Source organism: Triticum aestivum, chromosome 5D (assembly GCF_018294505.1).
Source record: "Triticum aestivum cultivar Chinese Spring chromosome 5D, IWGSC CS RefSeq v2.1, whole genome shotgun sequence".
NCBI lineage: Eukaryota > Viridiplantae > Streptophyta > Magnoliopsida > Poales > Poaceae > Triticum > Triticum aestivum.
In genome coordinates this window covers 412,706,823-412,718,959 of record NC_057808.1, presented here as the reverse complement: position 1 = coordinate 412,718,959, position 12,137 = coordinate 412,706,823, and the positions used below count along the sequence as shown (strand labels likewise).

General features: G+C 45.1%; 2 protein-coding genes across 2 annotated transcripts; one reads left to right on the top strand and one right to left on the bottom strand.

The window, feature by feature from the left end:
* Positions 1-7,310: 7,310 nt before the first annotated feature.
* Positions 7,311-8,245, top strand: LOC123122226 (protein LITTLE ZIPPER 1). Its single transcript, XM_044542373.1, has 2 exons — positions 7,311-7,553; positions 7,676-8,245. The coding sequence occupies exons 1-2, from the start codon at positions 7,450-7,452 to the stop codon at positions 7,899-7,901; spliced, it is 330 nt and encodes a 109-aa protein (XP_044398308.1). The 5' UTR covers positions 7,311-7,449; the 3' UTR covers positions 7,902-8,245.
* A 585-nt stretch (positions 8,246-8,830) lies between these two features.
* LOC123122225 (bZIP transcription factor 29) lies at positions 8,831-11,855 on the bottom strand. Its single transcript, XM_044542371.1, has 4 exons — positions 10,743-11,855; positions 10,521-10,653; positions 10,289-10,373; positions 8,831-9,466 (listed from the first exon to the last, which is right to left on the bottom strand). The coding sequence occupies exons 1-4, from the start codon at positions 11,738-11,740 to the stop codon at positions 9,279-9,281; spliced, it is 1,404 nt and encodes a 467-aa protein (XP_044398306.1). The 5' UTR covers positions 11,741-11,855; the 3' UTR covers positions 8,831-9,278.
* Positions 11,856-12,137: the final 282 nt, after the last annotated feature.

Below are 12,137 nucleotides of genomic sequence, written 5' to 3'. Positions count from 1 at the left end.
CGCGCTCTCCTCTGATGACGAGGTCGAAGGCGGCGGCGACGGTGGCGCGGAGGGCGTCGAGGTGGGCCCCCAGGACGAGGAGATCGACGTCAACGAGTGGAGGAGTGCCTTCCCCAATGACCCCGACGACGGTACTGGCCCGGACCCGGCTCGCGGCACACCGTACATGACGAGGAAGGATTGGCTCGACCTCTACTTCGACCAAAGTAGTTTAGCTTAGTTTAAATTTATGTTTTATGTTCGGTTATGCAAAACTATCTATGTTTATGTTTGAATGCATGCTACTTTCGGTTGAACCTGCTTTGAACTTGATCAAATTGAAATTTACAACCTTAAGTTTAGGGGATCGACTAGAAAAGGCCAAAAATTGCTGGAGTATATATATATATATCCACTAAGGGTTTTAGTCCTTTAACTTTTTAAGGATCGCCTAGAGATGTCCTTATGACTTGTTTATTTCAGTTCTTCACAATGTGATGCTCTATATGTGCAACTATTTGCTGTGCAGTTTAATTTCATCAATAACAGTTTCAACAATACCACTATGAATTACGATATTTGGTTGCTGTTAAGGATATTGCAGTTAACATGCCTTTTCGTTTTTCAATTGTTGTTTAGCAACATGCATTGTACTGAATGGCTAAATATGCAATCCCAGGCTACATAGCAACAAGGAAGAGTGTTACCTTAATGTTCTGATGATGTCTAGATATACATGTAATAAAATCTTATATAATGGGATGGATGAAATGTTGTACTACATCATTTTTCAATTGTTGTTTAGCTTCTAATATTAACTTGGTGCTTTTAGGTACATATATCATTGCCAAAGATCCACACTTTGACCCTTTCTGTGCATGGGGCAATGAGATATTCATGAACCAGCATCAAGTGAGGAAACTGATAAAGATTGTTACTAAAATGGGTCAAAAGATGTCAATCGAACTATTTGTTTACACTTTATGCAAGACAACAGTGAACTGCAGGATGGTAAGTAAGAACCCTGTAGCCTTCTTTTTACTGTCCGTAATGAGTTGCGTTAGATGACAATATTTGAATATTTTTTCTTTTGTAGTGGATCCTGAAGCAGTTTACTCAAGATTACCTCTCAAACTACATGATTGGCGGCCGGCCATCACAAGGGGTTGGACTAGAGTCCTACATGCCTTCTGCATCCAGGAAAGCACAATAGGGCCATTCCGCTTCACCTTGTTCAGCAACTGGAATGTCTGTTGCCTCTTTCTTTACCATCCGTAATAGTACAAGTATAGAACCCTGGTACATCATTCTTTATTTGGTGCTTATGTAATTCTTAAACATATGTACCTGTGAATTGAATAATGCATTGGTTTTTTGAACTTGATGGATATGAATAAAGCTATAGCCTACTTTCAAGTTTAAATTAGGTACAATTTTAAATAACAACAATTAAATTAGGGCGAAATTGCGTTGTGCATGTCATTATGGCACACACGGTTGGTAAAACACAAACGTTTGCGATATACACCATAATCCGAGACGGTTCACAGAGAGGAAACGTGTGCAAGCATGCACACAGTTGCCATTTGCAAAGCGTGTGTGATGTCAGACACTATCACATATGGTGCGGGAAAACTAAATGTGTGTGATTGTCTACCTATCGTACACGGTTTATAATCATGAACTGTTTGTGATGTGCCAGGCATCGTAAATCTCCCGTGCCTGGAATCTGCCTGGAAAGCTCCCGTGCCTAGAATCTGCCTGGTTTTAGGCAGAACCACAAAACTCCGACTGCGATGGCAATGCGAGCACGAACGAGTAGCAAGGATGAAGCGTTTGGGATATTCGAGATATCGGAAACGGTTATATAGGGACAATTGTATGCATCAAGGCTCCCTATCCCCGACGGTTTCTGGATCGTGTGGGAAGGACCCCCCTATCGCCCACACTCACTTGGCGACGGTTCCAAATGCCATCGCGGAAAGGGGTAAAAAACCGTTTTTTAGGACCGACGCGCAACAGTGACTAATCGTTGCCCGAGAATTAGAGGGAGGAGATTAGAATCACACTGTTCTTCCAATTATGATGATTAGAGAGGATCTAGATCTAGCTCTAATTGGATCAATTAGAACTAGAACTAGGGACCTAGAGGAGGCTCCAAAAATGTGTGTGCAAAAGTGCCAAAACCTCTAGTATATATAGGTTGGAGGAGGGGGAGGGGCGACACACAAAGGGGAAGGCCCCCCCTGGCCGACCAAGAGGAGGGGGATCCCCCCTCCAATTTGGCCTCCCCTTCCTTCCCCAAGTGGGAATGGGGCACCACCTCCTATTGGCCCCAAGTTGCCCAATATGCTTTCCACCACTTGGCCTTAGACCCGTTAATATTTAAATAGATATAGAAGGCTCCTAATCATATTTAGAGCCTTTCAATATTAATTTAACATCACCGACAACTATTTTCACCTAATATAATTTATCGGTATTACCCGGTAAACTCCGATACCCTTCCGATGACCCCGAAACGCTTTTGGTTCCTCTCGAAACTATTTCGATTAATAATGAAACTATTTCATAAATATTCCTCCTTACTCCTGTCCTACTAAAACTCAACACATCATGATTACCTTAAGCTTGTGACCCTGTAGGTTCGGTAAAACATAGTCATGAACAAAACCCCTTTCGTTCAATGGCCGATAGCGGAACCGTGGATGTCCATATCGATCCCTATGAGTACAAGAATGACATTCGAGTGAACCTTTAGTTATCATGTGCTATTTCCTTTGCTTCGCGATACTTTACAAAACCCGAGGTGAAATATATCAGTATCCTCTTGAGTCATACACATGCTCACTATATCGGTCTCCTAATTATCGGTTTTGTTCTTCTTTCTCGTTGACATGTTCCGGCATCCCCGTGTCCTAGTCACTTGTGCCTGGCTAGACAATGCCGGATGCCATCACACCGAGAGGACCCTATGAATACCTCTCCATCATCGGAGGTGCAAATCCCACTCTTGAGCTATCTAGTCCCTTGTCAAACTTTCTGATGAACCTATAAATTGTCGTTATGATCACCATGTTACAGATGACGTCTGAGAAAGCACAAAGTTCATTGTACGGTAAGAAGTGACTATGATACTCTCATGGTCTAAGGAACTAAATCACACGTTAACTCTCCGTGTTATAACAATTGACTTCTGACGATATTATCTCAAAGTATAACAAACAAGTTCGGGTCGATTCAATATGATCGTTCTTCTAACGTCATATTTTCAAAGTTGTTTTAGGACTATCGTTGCAATTAACGATATCTTAAGATCCGGTAAACATGATCACCAACAACACTTGTACTAGTCTTAGAGGTGAGACTAGGAATCTTATTTTACCATTTATCATTCTACACGTGCATATGAGTTTTTCACTGGATCGCACATTCCAGGATCATAGCAGTTATAGCATAGAATATAAACTCTTAATTATGAATATAAAAATATAATAATACAATATTATTGCCCTTAGGGCATATTTCCAACAGATAGTCAAGGGAAGGCAGGACAATAGAGTCAAATAATTCCGACAGGAGGAGTTTGACTATTCAAGGGCGACTCGCCTACCGTACGTCGAATACAAGTGGTATAATCACATGAATAGGTGGCTACGCGTTGCCGCTGCACTGACACATTTGACATTCGCCTTGACCCGAATCTCTCCGCGCCTAATCTCTCCATTGCAGACAACTCACCGCAATTTCCAATATGTTACTTTATGTTCTTTGTTCACTACTGTTGGAAATTTTACTTTGCCTGTTAATTACTTGCTTTCTACCAACATCATAATCCTTGCAGATACCAAAACAGTTAATTCGTACAAGTCCGGTGACAACTTGTATGCGTCAGAAAAATCACATTAACACTCTCCTCTTGCTCTTCGTTGGGAACAATACTGGACTGGACTACTTACACTGGTGCTACACTAACCCTGTGTGTCTTGAAGGTCATCAAGATGCTGAGAGAGTTAGCAGTTTTATTTCTTTTTCTCGAGAAGATGGGAGGGCACTTAAAGATGAGATGACATGGTCTCTGCTTTGTACCAGGTCTCTACTTGAGAAATGGTGAACATGATCTAGAAGAACTTTGAGAGTGTTGTCCGCCCTCATCACACCATCACCCAAGTCGTGTATAAACTTCTTGACAAAGTACACTGAATAAATAAATCTCATATTTATGACTCACAGGGGTGTATTATCTTTTAGTTGCACTGCACAAATAAATAACTGGATTGGAGTAAGTACAAATGACTTCGTCACCACACTAGTCATCGGAGTTTAGGTCGACCAATTACTTATTTGTTAATATCAATTGATGAATAAATATTACTAATTAAATTTTCTTGCATTTGATTTCTAATAACTTGATAATGTTTTCATATGTAAATAAATTTTAGTTGCACTGCACAAAATGAATGGGATGCTAATTGTGTGCTATACAAAATAAATTGCACCACCTATTGGCTGCATATATCCACACACAAGCTATTGCACTACCAATAATGGTTAATATGAAGGAAATATTTTTGTGACACTGCACAAACGAAGATCACCAGTGGTGCTACAAATTTTCCTATTGGTGTAAGCATCGACGTATTTTGTTAGGAACTTTTCCACTGGCAATTCGATTGAATGTTGGATAGAGAGTAGTGGTATGATCATTCTCGCCATCTCCTTCCTGTAGTGGTGCCTCCACTTTTTTGCCAAAAGGTGAGATGCATAGTGTATGAATCTTAGGATCTTAGATCTTCCTTTCCTATGTTAGATGTGATAAATATTTTTATTTTAGATCTTTCTTTCATATGTAGATTGTGAAGTATGTGTAACTCTTCAACATATTTGAATGTATTATGAGATGCAAGTGACTTGTGCGGTTACTGAGAACATGTACGCCTCTATATATGTATATGTCTTCAGTGGTACGACTTTGTAGCGAAACCTTACTGGAGGTGGTTGTAAAAAGGAAGCCACTTCAAATGATAATGTATTCCAGGCGGTTATGTACTGAAAACCGCCTCAGGGCCTTAAAGCATTGGAAGCGGTTATATTGTAGGAAACCGCCTCTAATGCTCCTTTATGTAGTTGTTCCCGTCCTATGTTGAATATATCTTCTATGTGAGTTTCAAATTTCTGTGGTATGACTTGGTAGGGGAACCTTATTGGAGGCAGTTGTAAAAAGGAAGCCGATTCGAATGTCAAAGTATTCCGGGTGGTTATGTACTGGAAAACACCTTGGGGCCTTAAAGCATTGGAAGCGGTTATATTGTAGGAACTGCCCGCGGGTGAACACATTCAAGGCGGGTTCGAAACCGCCTCCTATTTTCTGAGTATTAGCGACACATACTTTGATGCGAAATGTGGAACTACTGCATGCCCATGTACCAAAACCACCTACTCCTTTTTATAGTAGCGTCCCGTCCTATGTTGAACTATGTTGTCATGTCCTATGTTTTAATTTGTCGTATGTTGAACTATGGAATATAGAATGTATTTTATCGAATGATCTATGTTGCATGGACTTGCGGAGGGGAAATGAGGAGCACCGTTTGTCGGTGCGGACAACTAGGGCTCGACCCCTTGCTGTCCGCGTATATGTCCATGCAGTGGCGGAGCTACGCAGCCAAAGCTGGGCAGACCGGCATGAAGGAAGATCATTATTTTTTATTCTCATGACCCAGTTTACTTTAATCCTACACTGTATTTGCTGTGGGATGGGCGGGCCATGGCCCATTTTCGTCACACATAGCTCCGCCAGTGTGTCCATGGACATAGGGGGCTCAAATTTGCCCATTGCCCTTGGAGATGCTCTTAGGCGGACCTGCCGTCGGGAGTCGTGGTGCGAGGAGCCAGGAGGGCAATGGGTATTAATGCATTAATATCATTGTTATCTTTTGTGATTTTCTTCCTAGTTATTGTCATGCATTAATTACAAAATATTTCCTTCCTGATTTGTATGGACCGAATATTATGTAATCAATATCATTTATCACCCTCCATATTTTCTTAATTATGATGGTGCATTAATTGCACATTATTCTCTTCCTCTTTTGTATTTGTGAAGATTATATGATCAATACAATCAATTACTCTTATTATTTTCTTTATTATCGCGGTATGGCCATGCATTAATTGCGTATGATAGTCTATCACCAACACTTGACGGAGCTCGACTAGACTAGTTATGCGTTTCTTAGATCCTTATGAACGTGTGGCCATTAAAAAAACGAGACCATCTAGAACTAACTCTTGGAGGCATATTTTTATACAAAAAAAAGTCTCTAAGCACCATGTGCCATTGCGGAATCGAGCATGCGTGGGCTAGCTTGCTCCTTGCGAGCCTAGCCAACAGGGTGACGCCAATAGATCTGAGGCTGAATAAATCTCAGTCGCATTTCTAAGACTTTGCATCCTCATCCTTGAGTTACTGCATCCATAACGTGCAAACCAAAACAACTACTCACATCTCACTAAAGTACATGCAATTCCATGCTCAGCAGTGCACAATTCCAACTTTTTAGTGACTGATTGAAAAGAAGAGTTTGCAAATTGCAAGAGAGGAAAAATCGCTAGTATTCATGGCGAAAAGCAAGTGCTATGTATGGAAGGATGGGGAGCGCAACATCATGGAGAGCACAAAAGGCGTGTCAACGTATCATTTTAGTGAAGAAACCGCAGGAGCAAAGAAGAATGATACGCTCGCTCGAAAGCCTTTTGACTTGCGTGTCTTGCCTCGATGGAGTAGCAAGGAAAAAACTCTCAAGCCTCATCATGCATGCACGCCAACACCTTCGCTCAAGTCTCAATGATACTCCGCACAATGCAGAGCGTGATATGCCTTTCTTTCTTAGTCAACTTTTGAAGCGGATTGGCACGATTAATTAGAAGAGCGTAGAAACTAAGTGCACTGGTTTCTCGGAGGTTGGAGCTTGGCTTCCCTGCTGAAATGATTCCCTTCTTTTGTCCTCCAAGCCTCGCCGTCCATGTCAAAAGGCAGATCATGGTGTCTCGTGTGCAATGTGCCATGGCATCCAAAACCCATGTAATAATCGCATGGATTTTTATCCATTCACTCTCCTTTTTTCTTACTTTTGAGATGAGATTGTGTGCCGAATGATTAGTTCGTGGAAGATATGGATCCCTTGGCATGTACATGGTCCATGCTGGGCATGATGGAGAGGAACGCCTGCCTCCATATCTCCTATCCTTCACATGCATGGTGTCATGTCAAACCTCAAAGGTATATAGTACTAGTACGTGTGTGCATGCACCACCAAACGAAACACCTAAAGCTCACCACGGCAGGCTCACATACGTACGGCGCCAAAGCCAAAGATCCACCTTATATATGCGGCGTGTGTTGCCGACAGACGGCTCACTTCAAACACCTTGAGCTCCTCACAAGTCATTTCTAGGAGCCTCACCAACATGTGCAGCTCTGCTTCCTGGAACTCCTCACCTCCTGGTGTGCTCTTCATCAGGCAGCAGGGGAAGAAGAAGCCACATGTCTCAATGACTCTCAGGAGGAAGAGGTAATTAACATCTCAGCTTGTTTCTGTTCCAGATTAACTGTAACAGCGGCAGCAATGGAGTTTATGGAACTTGATGCTGCATGCATGTGTGCTTACATGCAGCTACACCTGTATGTTTACAGGTTAAGGCTGATCAGGAGGAGGAGGAGGAGGGAGCTGAGGAGGGCTGCTGGAGGGGCGGAGATGGCGATGCTGAACCTGAGGCTCCACCTGGAGAACCGGCGCATCCTGGCGGAGAACGAGAGGCTCCGGGAGAGGGCCGGCGCGCTCCACCGCGAGAACCTCGCGCTGCGTGCCAACCTCTGCAAGGCGGCGCCACCGCCGGCAGAGGCTGCCCCTGGCTGCTGAGCCTCCCGCCGTTCTCCTTGGTGGCTCCTTGTTGTGCTTGTGCTAGCTTGTCTAGGTGTGTTGATGGTAGCTCCCTGGCCTGTTGGAGATGGCTGGATGGCTGTGCTTATCGATCAACCACAAGGTTTTTCTTGGGCCTAATTTGTGTGATTTGTGGCAAGATCAATAGATCATGGTTGCACATTATGTGTTTTATTTGGAAGTGCAGGGATTAGTTAGCAAGTTTTTATCTGGCTGGCTCTTTTTGAAAAGAAAAGGGGGGAGGAAAATGAAAGGCGGCTTTGATCAAAAGGGCAAACATGTCAACTCTACTTCCTCTTGTTAAAACCAGAAAATTTGTGTGATTTGTGGCTTGATCATGGTTGCACATTATATGTTCAATTATTCTGAAGTGCAGAGATTAGCAAGCAAGTTTTTGTCTGGCTGGCTCTTTTGAAAAGAAAAGGGGGGAGGAAAATGAAAGGCAGCTTTGATCAAAAGGGTAAAGATGTCAACTCTACTTTCTCTTGTTAAAATCAAAAGATTAAAGGCAAAAGGATGGCAGTAGTCCTTTGTCCCTCTACATGCTCAATGTTTACTTGCACCTTAAGATCGCCAATGATTAAATACCATGTACTCCTCAAGAAACCTTTTCCAGCCTTTTTCATTCTGCTCAAAAGCATACATTGGCAGATATCCTTGTGAGCTTTCCCTTTTACACCTTTATTACCTAGACATACCCCCTTTACTTTGATGAATGTTACTGGCAATGCATTATATGTGCCAGTCTAATATCTACTACAACTGTAGAACCAGAATCAAACTTCCAAATGGCGGCAAAAATCGCAACACTGAAACTGAAGCCAGAGCTGAGCTCTTCTTCGGAACAAGAACAAATAAACCCAAAACAACTACTATCACCAAGCTGTGACGACGGGGGAAACAGTCAGGTCATCTTGCAGCTTAGATCATACAACAAATGGAGCTAAGCTTATACAAGTAATACCCACTGTGCATCACTCAAAACCGCAAAATGGAGAAAACAATGATATGAGGTACAAACAACAAAGCATGCCACTGGAGTTGCCCCAAAGAATATGTCGTACATTTCCATCAAGTTATCGGTTCAAAGTCGGGGCACAAGGTATTGTACCATAATCGGATGAATCCAGCACACAGCTACAGAGACAGACAGACAGACACTTTATACAGTTCAAAAATCGACCGGAGTTTTTCCCAGGATTGAACAAAAATAATTTCGACACAACAAGAGATGGTTTTCCTTTTCCTATGATTGTTTCCCGCGACCTAAGTAAAGTATTGTCCAGAGCATATGGTGTTTTTAACTGAATCTGTAATATCAAATTTCCCTTGGAAGATCTCATTTGCGAAAGCATCCTAGAAGTTCCGCTGGCGTTGCTGACCTTGCTGGAGCTGTGATGGTTGCCTCAGAATTTGCAGCTGGTGAAGCTGAATCATCTGGGAGCTCATCCGCTGCTCTGAACTGTTCGGCATATGAGGATTAATGGCCTCGGCAACAACCAGATTTAGGCGTTCGACCTCAGCATGCAATGCTTCGTTCAGAGCTGGACACAGAGTAGTGAAAACCCAAGTTAACTGACTATGACAAATAATTAAAGCTCATTCTAACATAGGCGAAGTAGGGGTAACAAGCACGTTAACACAGCATACCACATGACTAACAGGACTCAACATAACTGAAGTAATAGTGCAAAATACTGATAGTTTACAATCAACCATTGGAAGAACACAACTTGAAGTAAATCAACAGAAAAATCTTGCAGTACCGGTCCATAAAGAAAGCAAATATACCAGCCAACGAATGAGAACATTATGAGATTAAACAATAACATGTAGGTTCTGTTTGAATTAAGTTACCCAGCAGAGGAACCATTGTCAAAAGATTCAATTTTTTTGGCACATTTAGAATATTCTACGGTATCAAATGCAGCACACTATTCAGGCATGCATACATGCGCTAGTTTGACAACGCGGCACCAGAATTCAGCATAATGTTTTTGGTGTTATGCCTAGACTCCCTCCTACCATTTGGTTTTCTGAACTTACACATTCAATTCTTAGCATTGAAAACTCCAGTCGCTCTAACAGTCGAAACAATTCCTGAATTCCAGTTGCCCCAACATGCTTATATGTTGCAAATGCGTTATCTATTTTTATCATGGTAAACACAAAGCCAAGATTTGGTTGTAGATATCATCACAACTTCTATTACAACATCACAAGTTGCACATGCACAGTCAGAACATACAGCAGTGGGCACCAACTCATATCATACATACGCAGACTTCTACTGCGACACATTATCTATTTTTACCACAACTTCAAGAAACAAACATTGATGCTGGAAAATAAGGAAGCAAACTCACCCTCTTTCAACTGTGCTTGCTCCTCCAAAGCTTGCAGCCTGATTCTCATCTCATGGTTGTGAATTGAAAGCCTAGCCTGGCCCTTCTGCAAAATATATGCATTCACAGTAACTAAGACTGTCAAACCTTCAAGTCCAAATCAAAATGCTCACCACATATAAAGCTGGGCCAGAAAGCCTCTTGTCTGTAAGAAGGAAAAAGAAAAAACGCCCACCAACTTCAGAGAACGAACCTTAATCATTTTCACTTGTGCAGATAAGTTCATAGTCTCCCCCTGCAGCACCTGAACCTTGCCCTCAAGCTCCACAATGTACTTTGCCTTGCGCTCCTTTGACTTAGCAGCAGACAGCCGATTGTTTAGGATCCTGGAAATTTTTACAAGATGATCAATTTTCAGTAAAAGAAACATTTTTACCAATGACAACTTTATTGTAATCATGGACGCCCAACACACCTCCTGACCCTCTTAGGATCGGTCAGCACAATCTGCGCGAGGTGCTCACTGTCCATGATAACCTTCTTCTCTGCTTCACTGAATTCCTTACTGTTTGCGAATTCCTTGGCGAAGAGAGCAGCGGCACCACCAATGGAACCACTTCCACTGCGTGCCAGCCGACCAGCAGCACCCGGCCCCGGAGATGGAGGCGGCAGGTTGGAGTTGGAGTTGGACGGCTCCAGGCCGGAGGGTCCAAACTTGAACTTCCCCACAAGGCTGTCCGCCGACAAGCTGCGGCAATGCCTGGGCAAGCTGCCGTCCGCGCTCTCGGCTTCGTTCTCGCTGCTGTCACCGGGGCTCCACGCGGGCGCTTGGCTGTCCAGCTGGTCGCGCCGCTCCTGGCCGACGAGCCCGGAGGAGCCGACCGCGCCAAGGCCATTCGTACTCTTGTTGTACGCGCCGAGGATCCCGTCGAGGGTGCTGTTGTTCGCGGCCACCAGGGCCTCCGCGTTCACCGGCGCCGGAGGTGGCATGGGCAGGTTCGGCTGGGAGGAGAACGCGAGGGGAACGTCGCTCTGCGACCGCTGATGCCCCGCCCGCAGCGGCGGCAGTCCGGACGCCCCCCGCTCGGAGCCCAACGGCGGCGGCAGTCCGGACGCCCCCCGGTCTGAGCCCGATGGCGGCGGCGGCGGCGGCGGGGAGAGCGCGATCGCCGCCGGCGCAGACGGATCGGGGTACGGGGGGCGGAAGAGAAAGTCCATGGAGAAGAACTGGGGCTGCGACAGCGAGCGCGAGTGATGGGATCCTGCGCCACCGCTCGCCGCCGGCGGCAGCGGCGGCGGTGGTGGCGGGGGCACGCGGTAGTAGCCGAAGCCCGGGACGAAACGGTCGGCTACGGAGGCAGGGTGGGCCGGCGGGAGTCGGAGCGAGGGCGGGAGGCGGTGTAGGGAGGAGGAGAGGTCGGCGGCGGCGGGATGAGAGGTCGGTGGCGATGGGATGAGAGGGCGAACACGCATGGACTGTCTAGTGGTAGGCGTCCATGTGGGCCCGGCAGCGGGAGGACGCGGCGGCGGTGCGCGGGGGCGTCCATGTGGGCCCGGCAGTGGGAGGAGGTGGCGGCGGTGCGCGGAGTCGTCGTCCATGGCGAGGGAGGGGGGAGGGGGGGAGGGGAAGGGAGGGGGTCTGGTCGGGCCTCTAGGGTTCTCGCGGATACTAATACGGTGCCGCTGAACGCGGGATGATGCGGTGTCGACGGTACGATGAGGAGCCGGTCGAGTGAACGCGGAGAAGGAACACACGGAGAATCAAGCAAAACATGAGGTGTTCCCTCTCGCGTACCGCTGGATGGCCATGGTGGGCCCACACACACGTGACAGAAATGTAAAGGCGCGTGGAGTGTCTATCCTATTTTTT